The 15,956-nt window shown below is 42.0% G+C and overlaps 1 protein-coding gene across 1 annotated transcript in view; it reads left to right on the top strand.

Annotated features, from left to right (window-relative positions):
- The window catches only part of OLAH (oleoyl-ACP hydrolase), a 37,782-nt gene that overhangs the window by 3,369 nt on the left and 18,457 nt on the right, over positions 1-15,956 (top strand). Inside the window, exons 3-4 of the mRNA XM_070423119.1 lie at positions 1,277-1,442; positions 2,441-2,571. Coding sequence (XP_070279220.1) covers positions 1,277-1,442; positions 2,441-2,571 — 297 coding nt within the window. The remainder of the gene's footprint in view (positions 1-1,276; positions 1,443-2,440; positions 2,572-15,956) is intronic.

The following is a 15,956-nucleotide window of genomic DNA, read 5'->3' as shown; positions in this document are numbered from 1 at the left end:
TATCATGCTTCAGTTCTGGAAAAATCTAAGCCATTGTTCATCCTCACCAGAGGATATTTTTTCCATTGATTTTGAGAGAGAGAGAAAGAAAGAGAGAGAGAGAAAGAGAAACAGTACATGCCCTTGACTGGGAATCAGACCTGTGATCCTTCAGTGCACTAACCACTGAGTCATACTGGTCAAAGTTAAGCCATTGCCTCTTGAAAACTGCCTCTCCTTGATTCCCTTCTCTCCTCTGGGACTCCAATCAAATACACGCCTCTAGTGGTTTTCTCTTGAGAAGAGTCAATATTATATTTGCATAAAGATACCTCCAGTGTTCAGAAATGACCCAGGATCTTGATCATGAGCCATCAGGACACATCTGTTAAATAAATTTGAACATTGGGTTACATTTTAATCCAAGTCCAACTGATCATGAGATGTGCCAGTCAAAAATAAACAGACACCAGAAAGACAGGTTTTACCTATTTTAATTGGAAAGTGTGGGATACATTTAGCCTAGTTTTATTGAAGCTTTGTAGATCAATAACAGCCCTCAGTTATAAACACTGAAAATGTATATTTATCACTCTTGATTGTCTATTTTCCTTCTTAGAAGTAGCCATCTTTTTCTGTATTTTACACCGTTGTCTGAGAAGCAACCTAAGGAGTCATCCAGGTGGTTCTTCTGAGGGTTTTACTGGCTCTGGGCCATCATTACAAAAAGAAGATTCTGGAGACAGATTCCTGTCTCTGTGAACTGAGCCTCTGTTGACGAAGCCTTCCTGGCACTCCGGTCCGCTCACCACCCTAAGGGCTGAGTAGGTTGAAGGATTTGCCTGGGCCCCAGGGCTGTTCTGAGACTCGCAGCTGAGGACTGAGACAAGGTTACTTCTTGGGATTCGAGGAGCTCCGGTGTAAAGAGGTAAAAGCCTTTACAAATGGCAGACCTTTTGCTAATTATTTTTCTTTTCTTTTCTGAGTACTTGCTGCTCACTAAATTGGAAATCTGGCACAGTAGCGAAGTCTTTTTTGGACTTCCTATCTCTTCCTTAAGATTGTAGAGAAAATATAACTATTTAGGAAACCAAAACATTTATATTTTAAAAACAAACATTCCCTTCCTATCCCAGTTTTCTGGTAGGCACTGTTTTCTGCTTGATTCACCTGCAGGGTTGTTCAGTTGTTAGAGTTTTAAAATGTTGCACCTTTTCTCTCTGTATTAGCTGGAGGCTCGGTTGTGCTTGGAGTACATCAGTTATGTTGCTTCTAACCCACTTCTTTTTTTAAATAGGGGTTGAAACAGTAAATACAGTCAACAGATTTAAAAAGAAATCTGGTCATTCTTCTGTGTGCACAAGAGGTATTGAATTTGGCATTGACTCACAAGCTGCCAAGACCAGCAATTGTGCACCATCTCCTCACAACATGGAAAAAGAAAACAAAGCTGGGGCAGCCAGGTACGCACTGGGTGCAGCCTGGGCCTTGCCCCCACCCCAGGTGCTCCAACGCTCTGCTCTGTAAGGCCACCTTGTCAGACTGAGAGGGGCTTCAAACAGAAGCCTCATTTGGTGTCCATTGCTTCTAGTGCAAGGCATTGTTAATGTCACTACCCACTCACTTTGTACGACGGTATTGAATTGGTAGTGATTTAAAGTGAACGTGTACATCCACGACTTGGCTGGAGCACTTGTGTGGATGAGGAGAGGTGAAGGTGAAGTGCACTTTTCACACCAAAGTGGAAAGGAAGTTCTTGTCCCTGACCCTCTAATCCAGTGGTTCTCAACCTTCTGGCCCTTTAAATATAGTTCCTTATGTTGTGACCCAACCATAAAATTATTTTCGTTGCTACTTCATAACTGTAATGTTGCTACTATTATGAATCGTAATATAAATATCTGATATGCAGGATGGTCTTAGGCGGCCCCTGTGAAAGGGTCGTTTGACTGCCAAAGGGGTCACGACCCACAGGTTGAGAACCGCTGCGAGTCTAATCCAAAGCTTCCCAAATATGCTCTCTACTTCTTGCCACTTAGTGACCCACTTGTATATTGTGCTGAGAATATGGGAAAAGGGTTAAGTCAGGACACTGAGATCAAAGCTGCCCATAAGCTGTTTAGATAAAACTAATCCCTAAATTGTGAAAAAGGCAATTACTGAATTAACATTTTTATCATTTTAAATGTGCATATTAAATGTACTTGCTAAATGTTATGTAGAAATATTTGACTATTTTATCTATACTCTAAAAGTTTTCATATTCAAGTTGTCAAGAACAAACCATAAAACCTTTTTGCGGGGGGTGAGGGGGTGTTCTTATTGGAAAAATTGACACTCACTTTATAGTTGAACATATTCTCCTTATAACTTATAATGATTTCCATTAAAACACACCTAATTCAGTTTGGGTGAATTAATTGATATGTGTAATGTTAAGTGTATTTTTCTTTTCCCCCAGGAATGAAAAAGTTGTGAGCTGCTTATACCCAAAGCCTAATGCAGTTTTTAGGCTGATCTGCTTTCCCTGGGCAGGAAGTGGCTCCATTTATTTTGCCAAATGGGGCGAAAAGATGAATGACTCACTGGAAGGTACGTTAACTTTCAATACCATCCAGGCAGTTTATATGGTCAGATGGCCAACACCTATAGGAATTCGAAGCACAGTAACGATTTTCCATATTGGGAGATACACAATAAGTTATTCAAGATTACATTCTAATAACATAAATTTTATATTTCTAAAGTAAGAAATTCTGTTACCTTTATTCTGTTATTATTGGAGCTAGAAGGACTTTTTAGGAAATGGTATTCTAACCTTGCACTTGTTTTTAATGTAATTATTGATATGGTAAAATGGAATCTACTATCTTACAGTTGTTTTCAATTTGTTCTGTCTGTGAGTTATTCCATTTTCCCTGTTTTGTCCTTTTCTTTTGAATGAACGTAATATTAAAACATCATTTTTCTTTGTACTTCCTCTATTGGCTTATAAGCCATATTTCTCTTTTTAGTGGTTGTTCTAGAATTTACAATAGACATCTTTCACTTGTCACTGTCTATCTTCAAAAAGCATTATTCTTGGTTAAACTTATTCCTAAGCATTTTATTATTTTTGATGCTATTGTAAATGGAATTGTTTTCTTAATATCTTTTTTGGATGTACATTGTTGGTCTACAGAAATGCAACTGATTTGTATGTTAATTTTGTATCCTGCAACTTCACTAAATTTGTTGATTAGTTCTAACCATTTTTTTGGTGGAGTCTTTCTATATAAAGTCATGTCATCTGCAAACAAAAATTTTTTTACTTCTTTCTTTCATTTCTTTATTCTTACTAATTGCTCTGGCTAGGACTCCAGTATTATGTTGAATAGAAGTCTTGAGAGCAGGCATTCTTGTCTTAATCCTGATCTGAAAGGAAGAGTTTTCAGCTTTTCACCATTGAGTTTTATGCTACCTGTGGCCTTGTCATATATGACCTTTGTTATGTTGAAGTACATTTCTTCTAGGTATATCTCATTTGTTGAGAGTCTTTATCATGAAAGGAAGTCACATTCTTTTTACTCACCTATTGAGGTGACCGTATGAATTTTATCCTTCATTCTGCTAATGCAGTGGTTCTCAACCTTGGCTGCACATTAGAATCACCTGGGAATCTTTTTAAAATCCTGATTTCTGGGCCTCATCCTCTGGAAATTCTGTTTCTTAGTTACTAATGTTGTGGCCCCATCCCATAACAAAGAAACAGAATTTCTGGAGGATGAGGCCCAGAAATCAGGATTTTAAAAAGATTCCCAGGTGATTCTAATGTGCAGCCAAGGTTGAGAACCACTGTGCTAATGTGATGTATGAAATTTACAGATTTGTGTGTGTGTAACTATCATTGCACCGCAGAGATAAACCCCCTTGGTCTGGTATATGGGTAGTTCAAACAGCAGTTTTTCCAAAGGAGGGACCACTATGCTTCAGTTATACTACTTGATTCTATCCAACAGCACACTGCTGTTTTATTTCATGTAACTTATAACAACTTTAAAACTGCATGCTTCTATTTCCCCTCCTGTCCTTTTGCTATTGTTGTCATACGTTTTATACTTCTACAGTAAATTTTTATTATTTTTTCTTTGAATAGTTATAATTTTTAAGTGTTTAAATGAGAAAAACAGATTTTATATTTGCCCACATTTTTATACTTTTTAGCATTTTCTTTCTGTATAGTCTGAATTTCTATCTAGAATAATTTTCCTTCAGCTTGAAGGAAATATTTTTGTAGTATATATTGGCTGGCAACAAATTTTCTAAGGAGACTGCAATTTTCTGTATTTTTGCCTTGATTTCTGAAAGCTTTATAATCTGGATATAAAATTCTAGGTTGACATTTTTTCCTTTATCATTCTAAAAATGATACAACATTGTTCTCTGACCTGTGTTGTTTTCTATGAAAAGTCAACAATACTTATTATCTTTGTATGCAATTGTCTTCTTTTCTGTAGCTGATTTTAAGACTGTCTCTTTATTAATTTTAAGAAAAAGGTTATGATGTGCCTTGTTGAATTTTTTGTGGGGATCTGTGGATTTACAATTGTTATTAAATTTGGAAAATATTCCAGGCATTGTATCTTTGAAAATTATTTTCTACATCTTTCCTGTCTCAATTTGTTGGAAAGTAAATATCAGTATATGTTATGCTGTATCACAAATCAGCGAGCTGGACAAGACGCCTAATTAGCCAGTTAGTTAGGAGTCATCTTTATTGCACGCAGGTTCAGAGCAGATTACCTCTGTCAAATTCTGAACAAACACAGGAGGGAGTATTTCCTTTTTATATCCTTCTAGTTCTTTGTGTAAGACAGCTTGTAACCTTAAATACATATCGTATCTAATCAAATACCTATAATATCTATACAGACAACTTATAATTTTGAGTACATATTATATCTAATCAAACACCTGTAACCTTGGATGAACAAACATTTGGCAGAATATGTGAATTAATATAGTGTATCAGCCCCTTTAGATGGCTAGCTTGCAAGGTCAGACAATTAAGTTTATCTTTTCTATTCAAGCAAAAAACAAAGTTATTTTACACTCTAAAAATAACAGAGTTGACCTACAGAATAAGAGACCAAGAATAACAGAGTAGTTCAAACAGCAGTTTTTCCAAAGGAGGGACCGCTATGTTTCAGTTATACTACTTGGTTCTATCCAACAGCATACTGGAGTGCTTCATTTTTTAAATCCCCACCCAAGGATATTTTTATTAATTTGACAGAAAGAGAGAAAGAGGAAGAGAAAGAGAGAGAGACAGGTGAGAGAGAAACATCAACTGGTTGCCTCCCAGACCCATCCCTAGCAGGGATTGAACCTGCAATCTAGGTATGTGCTTTAACCAAGAATCAAACCCTCAACAATTTGGTGTATGGGATGATTCTCCAATCAACTGAGCCACCTCGCTATGCTGGGGTCCAATCCCAGCGGGTCCAGGGGTCCCCAAAGGTGTGGACGGAGTCGGCGAAGAAGGAATGACACGAAGACAGCCTTCAGTTGATCAGCAGCCTAGCAAGGACCTCTAGCCAGGATCTCCAGCCAAAGTTCTGGTCAGAGTTCTGGTTAGGAACTGATCAGGATCTGATGTTTATTGTCTTGTTACATCCGTATTTATACCAGCCGATTTTAATCCTGTCAATTTCTATTACAAAGGTTAGGGCGTTTCTTATCTTCATTCCAGGGAGTAAAGATTATGTAGCTTAACTACCCGCCTGGCACTTAATTAAGGGGTTGTATCCCCTCCCTAACCTCAGGGAAAGATCCCCACCTGGGGAAACAACCTTTCTCGGAGAGGTGACCTTGGTTAAAACACATGGCGCTTAAAGGGAGCAAACATATTAAGAACAATATGCCATATATGCCAGGTCCATTGAAACATATGCTGTGCAGATGTTTCTTTCCTGCAGCGACTGTGTCAAGCAGCGAGGATGGACCGGCTCCCGGCAAATTCCCCCTTTTTTATTTTTTAAATGATAGCGCATGCAAATCAGCAGCCACCTCTCAGATTGGGCTGTTTAAGACTCGGAAGAAGACTGGCAAGCAATGACAACAAGCATAGCTATAAACATAGTGGATGGAGCGCACAAGGAGCCCCGTTCCTTAGGAGGTTGCCGGCCTCTTCAGTCAAGAGATTTCAGCTGTCCTCAAGTTGTTGGTTTGATTGTCTTTGTTGGTCTGGTTAGCGGGTGGCATCACTGGCGACAGGCTTCCCGAAGTGTTAGTGAGTTGAAGGGCTGCATCAAAGGGTCCATCAGGGCCGTGCTTGATGGTGGCGTCGGCGTCCAAGGAGGAGCAAGCTGTGTTCTCTGGGTCAGCTGTTATGGAGGATGGAGGGTAGTAGAGAGAAAAAGAAAAGAAAGCAAAAGAACTACAAGGCATGGAAGCGTTCAGAAAAAAGAGGAAGAAGAAAGGGAAGAAGGCAGCATCCTGCTCCAGCCCTTTCTTTCAGCTGCCCCTTTCCCTGTGGTCCAAGGTAGAAATGGGAAACAAGTCCTGTTGCAGTGAAAGGGAAGCTGCTGTCAGCCAGGTCTCTTATCTAGGTACTGATCTCAGCTGGACCAAGTCTCTTTCTGTTCCCGATCTGAGCTGGGCCAAGTCTCTATTCGTTATCTGGGTTCCTATCTGGGCTGGACATGGAAAGCGAGAAGCAGCCATGGGGGAAGGAGACCTTCCTCAGAAGGGGCGAGTGTTCAAGCCCCTGCACCATTGGGGGGGTGAGGATCTGTGCCCCACCTCTGTTGAACCCCAAGTTCTCTCCTACTGGCCCCTCTGTGACTGTGCCTGTCTTAGGTTGTTCATCCCTGAGGAATCTTACCCGTCTTTGACTAACCAGCCATGCTCCGGGGCCAAGCAGGGTGATGTGAGGTTCAGTTCTGTCTCCTTGGTAGTCTATGTCCCTCTGGCCTCCATGCCCAACAACTGCCTTTGGATCCCCTCGCCTGCTGGCGGGGTCCCGGCATTGATCACATATCTTGGGGAACCCAGGTTTCTTCTCCAGAGAGAACCCAGCTCACTCCATTGGGCGAGAGACAGATCTATGGTACCAGCCACCGTGACCTCAGCATTAACAGAGAACTCAGGCAACAGCTGTGGGCAATTGGATTGTGAGAAGAGGGTCCCTCTTGACACAAGGGCAAGAGGGGCCAATATAGGACAAAGGAGAGTCCCGGGATAGGGCTTTCTCAGCCCAGGATGTCAGGCTCTTGGCACAAGACAACTCCACGTATGAGGCATATACCAAACACCCCCAGTCACGGCAGAAAAGGGAGGTTCCCTTCCTGGAACAGTAGGGTAGGGAGATTCTAGAAAAGGCTGTGTTCAGGAGAGAAGGAGAAAGGCCAAAGAACCAGCAAACAAGTAGTCAGATTAAGAAAAAAAGAAAAAGGATAGGAGATGTGGGGCAAAGCTGGAACATAAGGACAGACAAAAAGGGGGCCCATGTGATCCTTCCAATGGACAGGTGGTTCCAGCTCAGGGCTGCACATCTGCTGCAGACGGGCACTGGTCAGGTGTGCTAGGGTGAGGTGGAAACGGAGGGCGGTGAGACATAAGGTCGGACTAGACGGTCTGGAATCCACACAGGTGAGTCTGCATCCTGTGGAAATATACAAGCATATCCTCTCCCCCGGGTTAAAAGTACATCAGGTCCCTTCCAGGCTCCTGTAAGCAAGTCTCTCCATTTGACGAGGACTTTAGGTTTAGTTAGATCAGGGTTCCAATGCCTGTACATCGGGAAATTTCCCTCAGAATCTACATTTAGTATATTAATTACAAATAAAGTATGTTGTAGAACATGATGAGGAGAGGAATATTTAAACTCATTTTCTTGTAATTTTTTAATTTGTGTTTTTAAAGTTTGGTGAGCCCTTTCTACTATTGCTTGGCCTTGAGGATTGTAGGGTATTCCTGTAGTATGTGCGATGCCAAATGTAGAGCATAAGTTTTTAAAAGCTCTAGAGGTATAGGCAGGCCCATTGTCTGTTTTAAGTGCCCTTGGTATTCCTAGGTAGGAAAAACATTGGAATAAATGTTGACTTACATCTTTAAAGGCTTCTCCTGTACGTGCAGAAGCAAGGATAACATGAGAAAAGGTATCAAAACAAACATGCACATAGCAAAGTTTGCCAAAAGATGGGACATGAGTAATATCCATCTGCCATAAGTCACAGGGTCTAAGTCCTCTAGGATTAACTCCAGTAGCAGGGCTAGGAAAATGAGTAGGACAATGGCTGCAGTCACGCACAATACTTCGAGCAGCTTCTCTAGATATGTGATAATATAGACGGAGAGCAGAAGCATTTTGATGGTGAATGGCATGAGACCGCCGGGCTTCTTCTAGAGCTGTACAAACTACTGGGCGAGTTAGTAGATCCGCCTGATAATTTCCTTCGCTTAAGGGTCCTGGTAGGCAGGAATGAGCTCTAATATGTCCAATATAGAAAGCCTTTTCTCGTTTATGAATGTAAGTTTGTAGCTGAGTTAACAAAGAGAAAATGGCTGTTCTTCCTTGTGGGAGAGAGGCGGTCTCAATATGAGGAAATAATTTAACTATATATTGAGAGTCAGTGTACAAGTTAAAGGGAACCTGTTGCAATTGTTCAAAAGCATAAATGACTGCCAAAAGCTCCGTTCTCTGGGCTGACGTCTCTAGGGTTTGTTGAACATGGGTTATTGAGTCAATGATTGTTACTGCCTTACCATTAGAGGAGCCATCTGTGAATACTAAGGAGGCAGGAGGTGATAATGGCTCTTTTGAACATTTAATAGGAAATATAAATGGATGTAGGGAGAGAAATTGCAATATAGGTGATCTTGGCAAATGATGTAAAATTTGTCCTGGGAAGTTACCTATAGCTATTTGCCACTCTTCTTCAAATTGTAATAGTGTGTCTAATTGTTCTCTTTTATAAGGTATTATTATCTCAGTAACTTCTCTTCCAAAGAGTTCGATACTGCGGCGTCTACCTTTGATAATGAGAGTGGCCACTAGGGAAGGATAGGATGGTACAATCTTCCTAGGAGTGACAGGTAAATGTATCCATTCTAATGGTCCTTCCTGCCATAAACATCCTGTAGGAGTATATTTAGTGGATAGAATAATCAAGGCCCAAGATTTGGAATAATCTAGATACTGTAGTTGCTGTTTATTGATGGCCTGTTCTGTTTTTGCTATAGCCTTTTCTCCTTCTACAGTTAATTGTCGGGGAGACTTAGGGTTAGAATCTCCCTTTAAAATGTCAAATAGAGGTTTTAAGTCAAGAGTGGTTATTTTTAGATATGACCTGACCCAGTTGATATCACCTAATAGTTTCTGATAATCATTTAATGTGTTTAAATGATCTTTTCTTAATTGTAAAGGCTGATGGGTGATAGTAGAGGTATGTAATATTCTGCCTAAGTAGGAAAAAGAAGGTTCAGTCTGAATCTTTTCTGGGGCTATTTTTAGACCATGATCTTCTAAAGCAAGGACGGTCTGAGTAAGAATTTCCTGTAAAGTAGCCCGATCTTTATGAGCTAGTAAAATATCATCCATATAATGAATAAGATATAGATCTGAAAATTTCTTTCTAATAACTTGCAATGCCTGATCTACAAACTTTTGACATAATGTAGGACTATTTTTCATCCCTTGTGGGAGAACCTTCCATTGATATCTCTGATAAGGCTGTTTAAAGTTTTCTGATGGTATGCTGAATGCAAATCTTTGACAATCAGCCGGGTGAAGAGGTATAGTGAAAAAACAATCCTGTAAGTCAATAACAACAACACAATACTCCTGTGGAATTGCCACAGGGGAGAGCAATCCAGGTTGTAAGGAGCCCATATCTTCCATAGTGTCATTTATAGCTCTTAGATCTTGCAAAAGTCTCCACTTGCCTGATTTCTTTCTTATTACAAATATGGGTGTGTTCCAGGGACTATTTGATGGCTCTATATGTCCCTCTGCTAATTGCTGATCAATTAATTGTCGGGCTGCTGTTATTTTCTCAGATGTTAAGGGCCATTGCTCGACCCATACTGGTTGTGATGATTTCCAGACTATGGGATCAGCAGTCCTATGGGCAATGGCTCCAATTATAAATCCTGTCGAGGAGTGTGAGGTATTACTTTCTCTTCCTAATTCCTTTTCTGGATTAAATCCCATGTCTAGCATCTGTGATGTTACTCTATCACTGGGGCTATATAATAGAACTCCCATTTGAGACAAGCTATCTCTTCCCCATAATGTAAAGGGGATAGTCGTAATTACATAGGGACAGAATGTTCCTGAATGTTGATCTTCATCAGCCCAAGTTAAAATCTGAGAACTCTTTTTTACATTAGATGCCTTGCCTAGTCCTACTAGGGAAGTGGAGGTGGTGTGTGTGGGCCACGAAGAGGGCCAATCCTTCCCTGCTATGCAGGAAACATCTGCTCCTGTATCCAATATACCTTCAATTGGTTTTCCCTGAATTTGTAAAATTTTTGTAGGTCTAGTAGCATGGATTTCTTGTATCCAAAATGCTGCATCACTAGATCCAAAGCCTCCGGCCCCTCTGGCTTCCTGGGTAACAGCTGTCCCTATTTTATGTATTGGTAACAGGAGTAATTGGGCAATTCTCTGGTTGGGCTGAATCTGTATAGTTGTGGTGGGTGGGGAAAGTAAAATCTGTATTTCTCCTGTGTAGTCTGCATCAACAACTCCTGGGATGACTAAGATCCCCTGTAACGAGGTGGAGCTCCGCCCTAATATTAATCCTACAGTTCCCTCAGGCAGCGGCCCAGACACTCCTGTAGGAATGGCTGCTACTGGCGAGTCTGGGGTTAGTATTGCGTGGGTGGTTGAATGGAGGTCCAATCCTGCACTGTCTGGGGTTGCTCTGAAGAGGTCACTGACGGATTGAAATTTGCAGCAGAGGGGTTGAGGGTCGATGCCCCTATTATTGCAGGGGCCTGGGGCTGGCCCCTTCTCAAGTTTCCCAATTGAGGTGATGGGATATAACCTCCTTGGGAGCGATTTGTAGAATTTAAAGGCCGACCATTTTTATGGTATTTCGATCTACATTCCTTTGCCCAATGGAATCCTTTCTGACATCGGGGACAAACGGTTTTTGGAGGATTAATATTATTCCCTGATGTATTTCCAGGCTGTCGAGGAGCTTGCCATCTGGCTTGAGTATTATTATTTCTATTTGGGCATTCTCTGCTAAAGTGCCCAGATAAGCCACAAGAGTAGCAGTTCATATTTCTTTTATTACCTGTATTATTGCTGGCTTGTCCTATGCCCTGTACATATTGAGGGTATGTCTCCCCTTTGAGAGCTGCAGCTATAGCTACACCCTGTATAAATGCTGGACTTACATCAGCACACTGTTTTATAAAATCACTTATAGTTCCCGTTCTGCGAATCGGCCTTAATAAAGCCTGACAGGTATTATTAGCATTTTCAAAAGCCAGTTGTTAGATTAGGATATCGGCAGCCTCTTCATTATTGATTACTCTCTTGACTGCCTGTATGAGGCGAGAAAGGAAATCCTGATATGGTTCCTCGAACTTCTGTTTAATCTCTGTAAGGGAGGTTGTTTTTCCTGCTGTATAAGGTAGGGATTTCCAGGCATTTACTGCACAACTGTTTACTTTAATAAGTGCCTCTTTGGGCATATACATTTGCTCCTGAGCCATGTTAAAATCACCTTCTCCTAATATCATGTCTAGGGTTACTCCTCCTCTGGATTTTTTGCTAGTGGCTACAGCTTTCTTAGCAAGATCGTCATATTCAGTTTTCCATAATAAGTAATTGCCTCCTGAGAGACAGGATTTACAAACCTGTGACCAATCATAAGGAGTCATCCATTTATTGGCTAGGGTTTCTACCAAGGTTAGTGTGTAAGGAGCTAGAGGTCCATATTCAGAGCAGGCCAATTTTAATTCTTTAAGTATTTTGTAAGGTATAGCCTCCCAGGTGGGGCTTTCGTCCTCATCAAACTCATTCTCATATGCAACTGGGAAGCAGAGTGAGAACTCAAGATCTCCATTAGCTTCAGCTTCTCTTATCGCCCTTTGAAATTTAGACATGGAGCTCCTAGGAGCTGCAGGACCTGGTTTAGGCTTCCTTTCTAATTTAGGGAGCCTGTTTTGAATGGGAGGGCCTCTCTCCTCTTTACTGACTGGAAAGGAACAATGATCATGTTTATGATATTTATTCTCCTTCCGATCAGTAGGCATAGCTAAATTGCTCTTAGATTGAGCTGGAGACAATAATGATGTGTCCTCTCTAGGTGGATCTGAGGGACTATTTAAAGTTTGAGAAATTTCAATAATTTCTGTCTCTGGTGCCAAGATGCCACGAATTGAATTCCAGAGGGAAAAGGTATTTTCCGGGACCTTCTGGTCCTCTGGATGGAAGGTGTCATAATACATAACTTGCTCTCCTATTTTAGTCCAAGTTTTTAAATTAACAGTTCCATCCTCAGGAACCCATTGACATGCATATTCTATAAAACTTTCTATCTGACTGGGAGTAACCTTAACTCCTCTGCTAGCAAGCAGATGCATTAAAAGATTAATACAGAGTCTTTTTTCTTTAGACTCAGTGTGACCCATCTTGTCAATCTAAGTTCTGTACTAACTACCCGCTTACCCTACTTATCCTCTATAGGAGGGGTCTGCAGCACCCTACGGTGCAGTCCTCTCCATCCCAAGTACTTCCCAAGTACGGGGGGACTTACCTAGATGCCCCACGTTGGGCGCCAGTTGCTGGGGTCCAATCCCAGCGGGTCCAGGGGTCCCCAAAGGTGTGGACGGAGTCGGCGAAGAAGGAATGACACGAAGACAGCCTTCAGTTGATCAGCAGCCTAGCAAGGACCTCTAGCCAGGATCTCCAGCCAAAGTTCTGGTCAGAGTTCTGGTTAGGAACTGATCAGGATCTGATGTTTATTGTCTTGTTACATCCGTATTTATACCAGCCGATTTTAATCCTGTCAATTTCTATTACAAAGGTTAGGGCGTTTCTTATCTTCATTCCAGGGAGTAAAGATTATGTAGCTTAACTACCCGCCTGGCACTTAATTAAGGGGTTGTATCCCCTCCCTAACCTCAGGGAAAGATCCCCACCTGGGGAAACAACCTTTCTCGGAGAGGTGACCTTGGTTAAAACACATGGCGCTTAAAGGGAGCAAACATATTAAGAACAATATGCCATATATGCCAGGTCCATTGAAACATATGCTGTGCAGATGTTTCTTTCCTGCAGCGACTGTGTCAAGCAGCGAGGATGGACCGGCTCCCGGCATCGCTAGGGTGAACTCTGTTCATTTTTTAAAGCCACTTTTCTCTGTGCTTCAGTTTGAATATATTGTCCTGTCCTTCCTAAGATCTTTCTTGTTGGTGGGTTGTAAAGTTGAATTTTTTTTTCTCACAGTATTGTGAAACTCAAACACCATTCTTTTTTTTTCAATAATTTTCTGTTTTATTTTCTTAATTTCTTAATATGCTAACTTAAGAATAAACCAAATGCTTTAAGGGAGAAAGCACTGTACTTCTTGTCTCTCTGAGATCATGGGCTCCTAAATTCTAGCTGCTTTTACAGTACTGTATTTCCATTTTTGTCTCTCTAGCTCAGTGAGAATGCAGAAAGCTCTGCTGGTATCTTGGTCTCTTAGAGGTAGTCCTCAGCTTGGAGTACAGAACTCTTGACCTGTGCCAAATAATTGACATATTTCCATAATGGAAAAGAGGCTGGAAGAATCTCAGTTCACTTTTCTAGAATCCTCTTCTCTCCAGGCAAGTTCTGATTGCCTCAGCAGCTTACAGATGCTTTCAAATAGCGCACGCGTGTGTGTGTGTGTGTGTGTGTGTGTGTGTGTGTGTGTGTGTGATTCCGTTTTCTATTTGTTCAATCAGAGCATTGGCCTGATGTGAGCTACTTCTGAATAACCAGAAGTGAAAAGCTGGTATATAAAGTAATATAACAAACCATAGTGTATCAACTACCTGCCTTTCAATATTACCTTCTTTTTAATCCTCACCTGAGGATGTCTTTATTGATTTTAGAGAGGAAGTGAGAGAGAAATATCAGTTGTTTTCCTCCTGTATACTCCCCAACCAGGGATTAAACCTGCAACTTTCTTGATGTACAGGTCAATGCTCCAACCAACTGAGCCACCTAGCCAGAGCTCAATATTACCATTTTAACATTATTTGCTTTAAATTCTTTTGCTCCTGATTAAATAAGGTCTCTATTTAATTTTTATTGTAAATACAATTATTTATTTTTTTTATGTTTTCTCCATTTACTTTTTTTCAATTATAGTTGACATTCAATATTATTTTATCTTAGTGACAGGTGCTCAACATAGTGGTTAGGCAATTATATCCTTTAGGAAGTGCTCCCCCTGGTAATTCTAGGACCCAGCTGGTATCGTACATAGTTATTACAATAGTACAGGTCCAGTGCATGAAATTTGTGCACGGGGGTAGGTCCCCTCAGCCCAGCCTGTACCCTCTCCAATCCTGGACCCCTTGGCAGATGTCTGACTGGCAGTCAGACACCCCTCTTACAATCCTGGACCACTGGCTCCTAATTGCTCACCTGCCTGCCTGCCTGGTCGCCCCTAGCTGACCCCCCGCCCATGCTGGCCTGATTGTCCCTAACTGCCTCTGCATGCCAGCCTGATCGCCCCTAACTGCCCCCCTACTGGCGTGGTCACCCCTAACTGCCCCCCGCTGCAACCAGGTTGCCCCCAATTGCCCCCTCCCTGCCAGCCTGATTGCTCCTAACTGCCCCCCCTTGCTGGCCTGGTCACCCCCTTACTGCCCCCCCTGCCAGCCTGGTCACCTCCAACTGCCCCCCTCTATTGGCCTGGTTGTCCCTAACTGCCCCCGCTGCCGGCCTGGTCGCCCCCAAATGCCTCTCCCCCACCGGCCTAGTTGCCCCTCACTAACCCCCCTTGCCAGCCTAATCGCCCCCAACTGCCCCACCCCACCAGCCTGGTCACCTCTTACTCCCCCTTCACCCCCCGCCTGCCTGGTCACCCCTAACTGCCCTCCCTGCCAAGCTGGTTGCACCCAACTGCCCTGCCTGCTGACCTGGTTGCACCCAACTGCCCCCCGCCAGCCTGGTCGTCCCTCACGGCCCCCCCCCTCCCGCCAGCCTGGTCACCCCATGCAGCCTGCTGTTCAGTTGTTTGGTTGTCCCTCACTAACCCCCTTACTGGCCTGGTCACCCCATGCAGCCTGCTTGTTCAGTTCTTTGGTCGTCTCTCACTAACCCCCCTGCCAGCCTGGTCATAGGCAGCCATCTTGTGAGGGCATGAGGGTTAATTCGCATATTACCTCTTTATTATATAGGATTACTGACTATATTCCCTATGGTGAGCGTTACATCCCTGTGACTATTTTATGAATACCAATTCTGTACTTTTAATAAGTACAATTTTAAGAAATGGTTTCAGATTTACAGAAAAGTTGGAAATATAGTACAGAGTTCTCATGTACCCCTCACCCAGTTTCCTCTCTCATTAACATGCTATATTCCTATGGTACATTTATCACAACTAAAGAACCAACATTGGCACATTATTGGAAGGAAGTCTAACTAAACTCCACAGCTGATTCACATTTCACTACTGTTTCCTTACTGTCCTTTTTCTGTCCACTTTGGATACCACATTATTCAATCATCCTATCTCCTTTGACTTCTCTTGTGTTTGGCAGTTTCTCAGACTTCCTGTTTTTGATGCCTTGACAATTTTGAATAGTACAGATCAGGTATTTTGTAGCACATCTCTCCATTTGGATTTTTTTGATGTTTTTTTCTCGTGGTTAGACTGAGATTATGGGTTTGGGGGAAGGAAGGCCACAGAGGTGAAGTACCATCCTCATGATGTTATGTCAGTGTAGGTACATTAACCCGATTAATCACAGATGATGAGAAGTTTGATCATCTG

This window comes from Myotis yumanensis, unplaced genomic scaffold (assembly GCF_028538775.1).
Source record: "Myotis yumanensis isolate MYYU_CA2020_CCGP unplaced genomic scaffold, mMyoYum1.0.hap1 SCAF_1, whole genome shotgun sequence".
In the NCBI taxonomy this organism is placed as follows: domain Eukaryota; kingdom Metazoa; phylum Chordata; class Mammalia; order Chiroptera; family Vespertilionidae; genus Myotis; species Myotis yumanensis.
The sequence above is the reverse complement of the archived record's forward strand: the minus strand, read 5'-3'. Positions and strand labels throughout refer to the sequence as shown.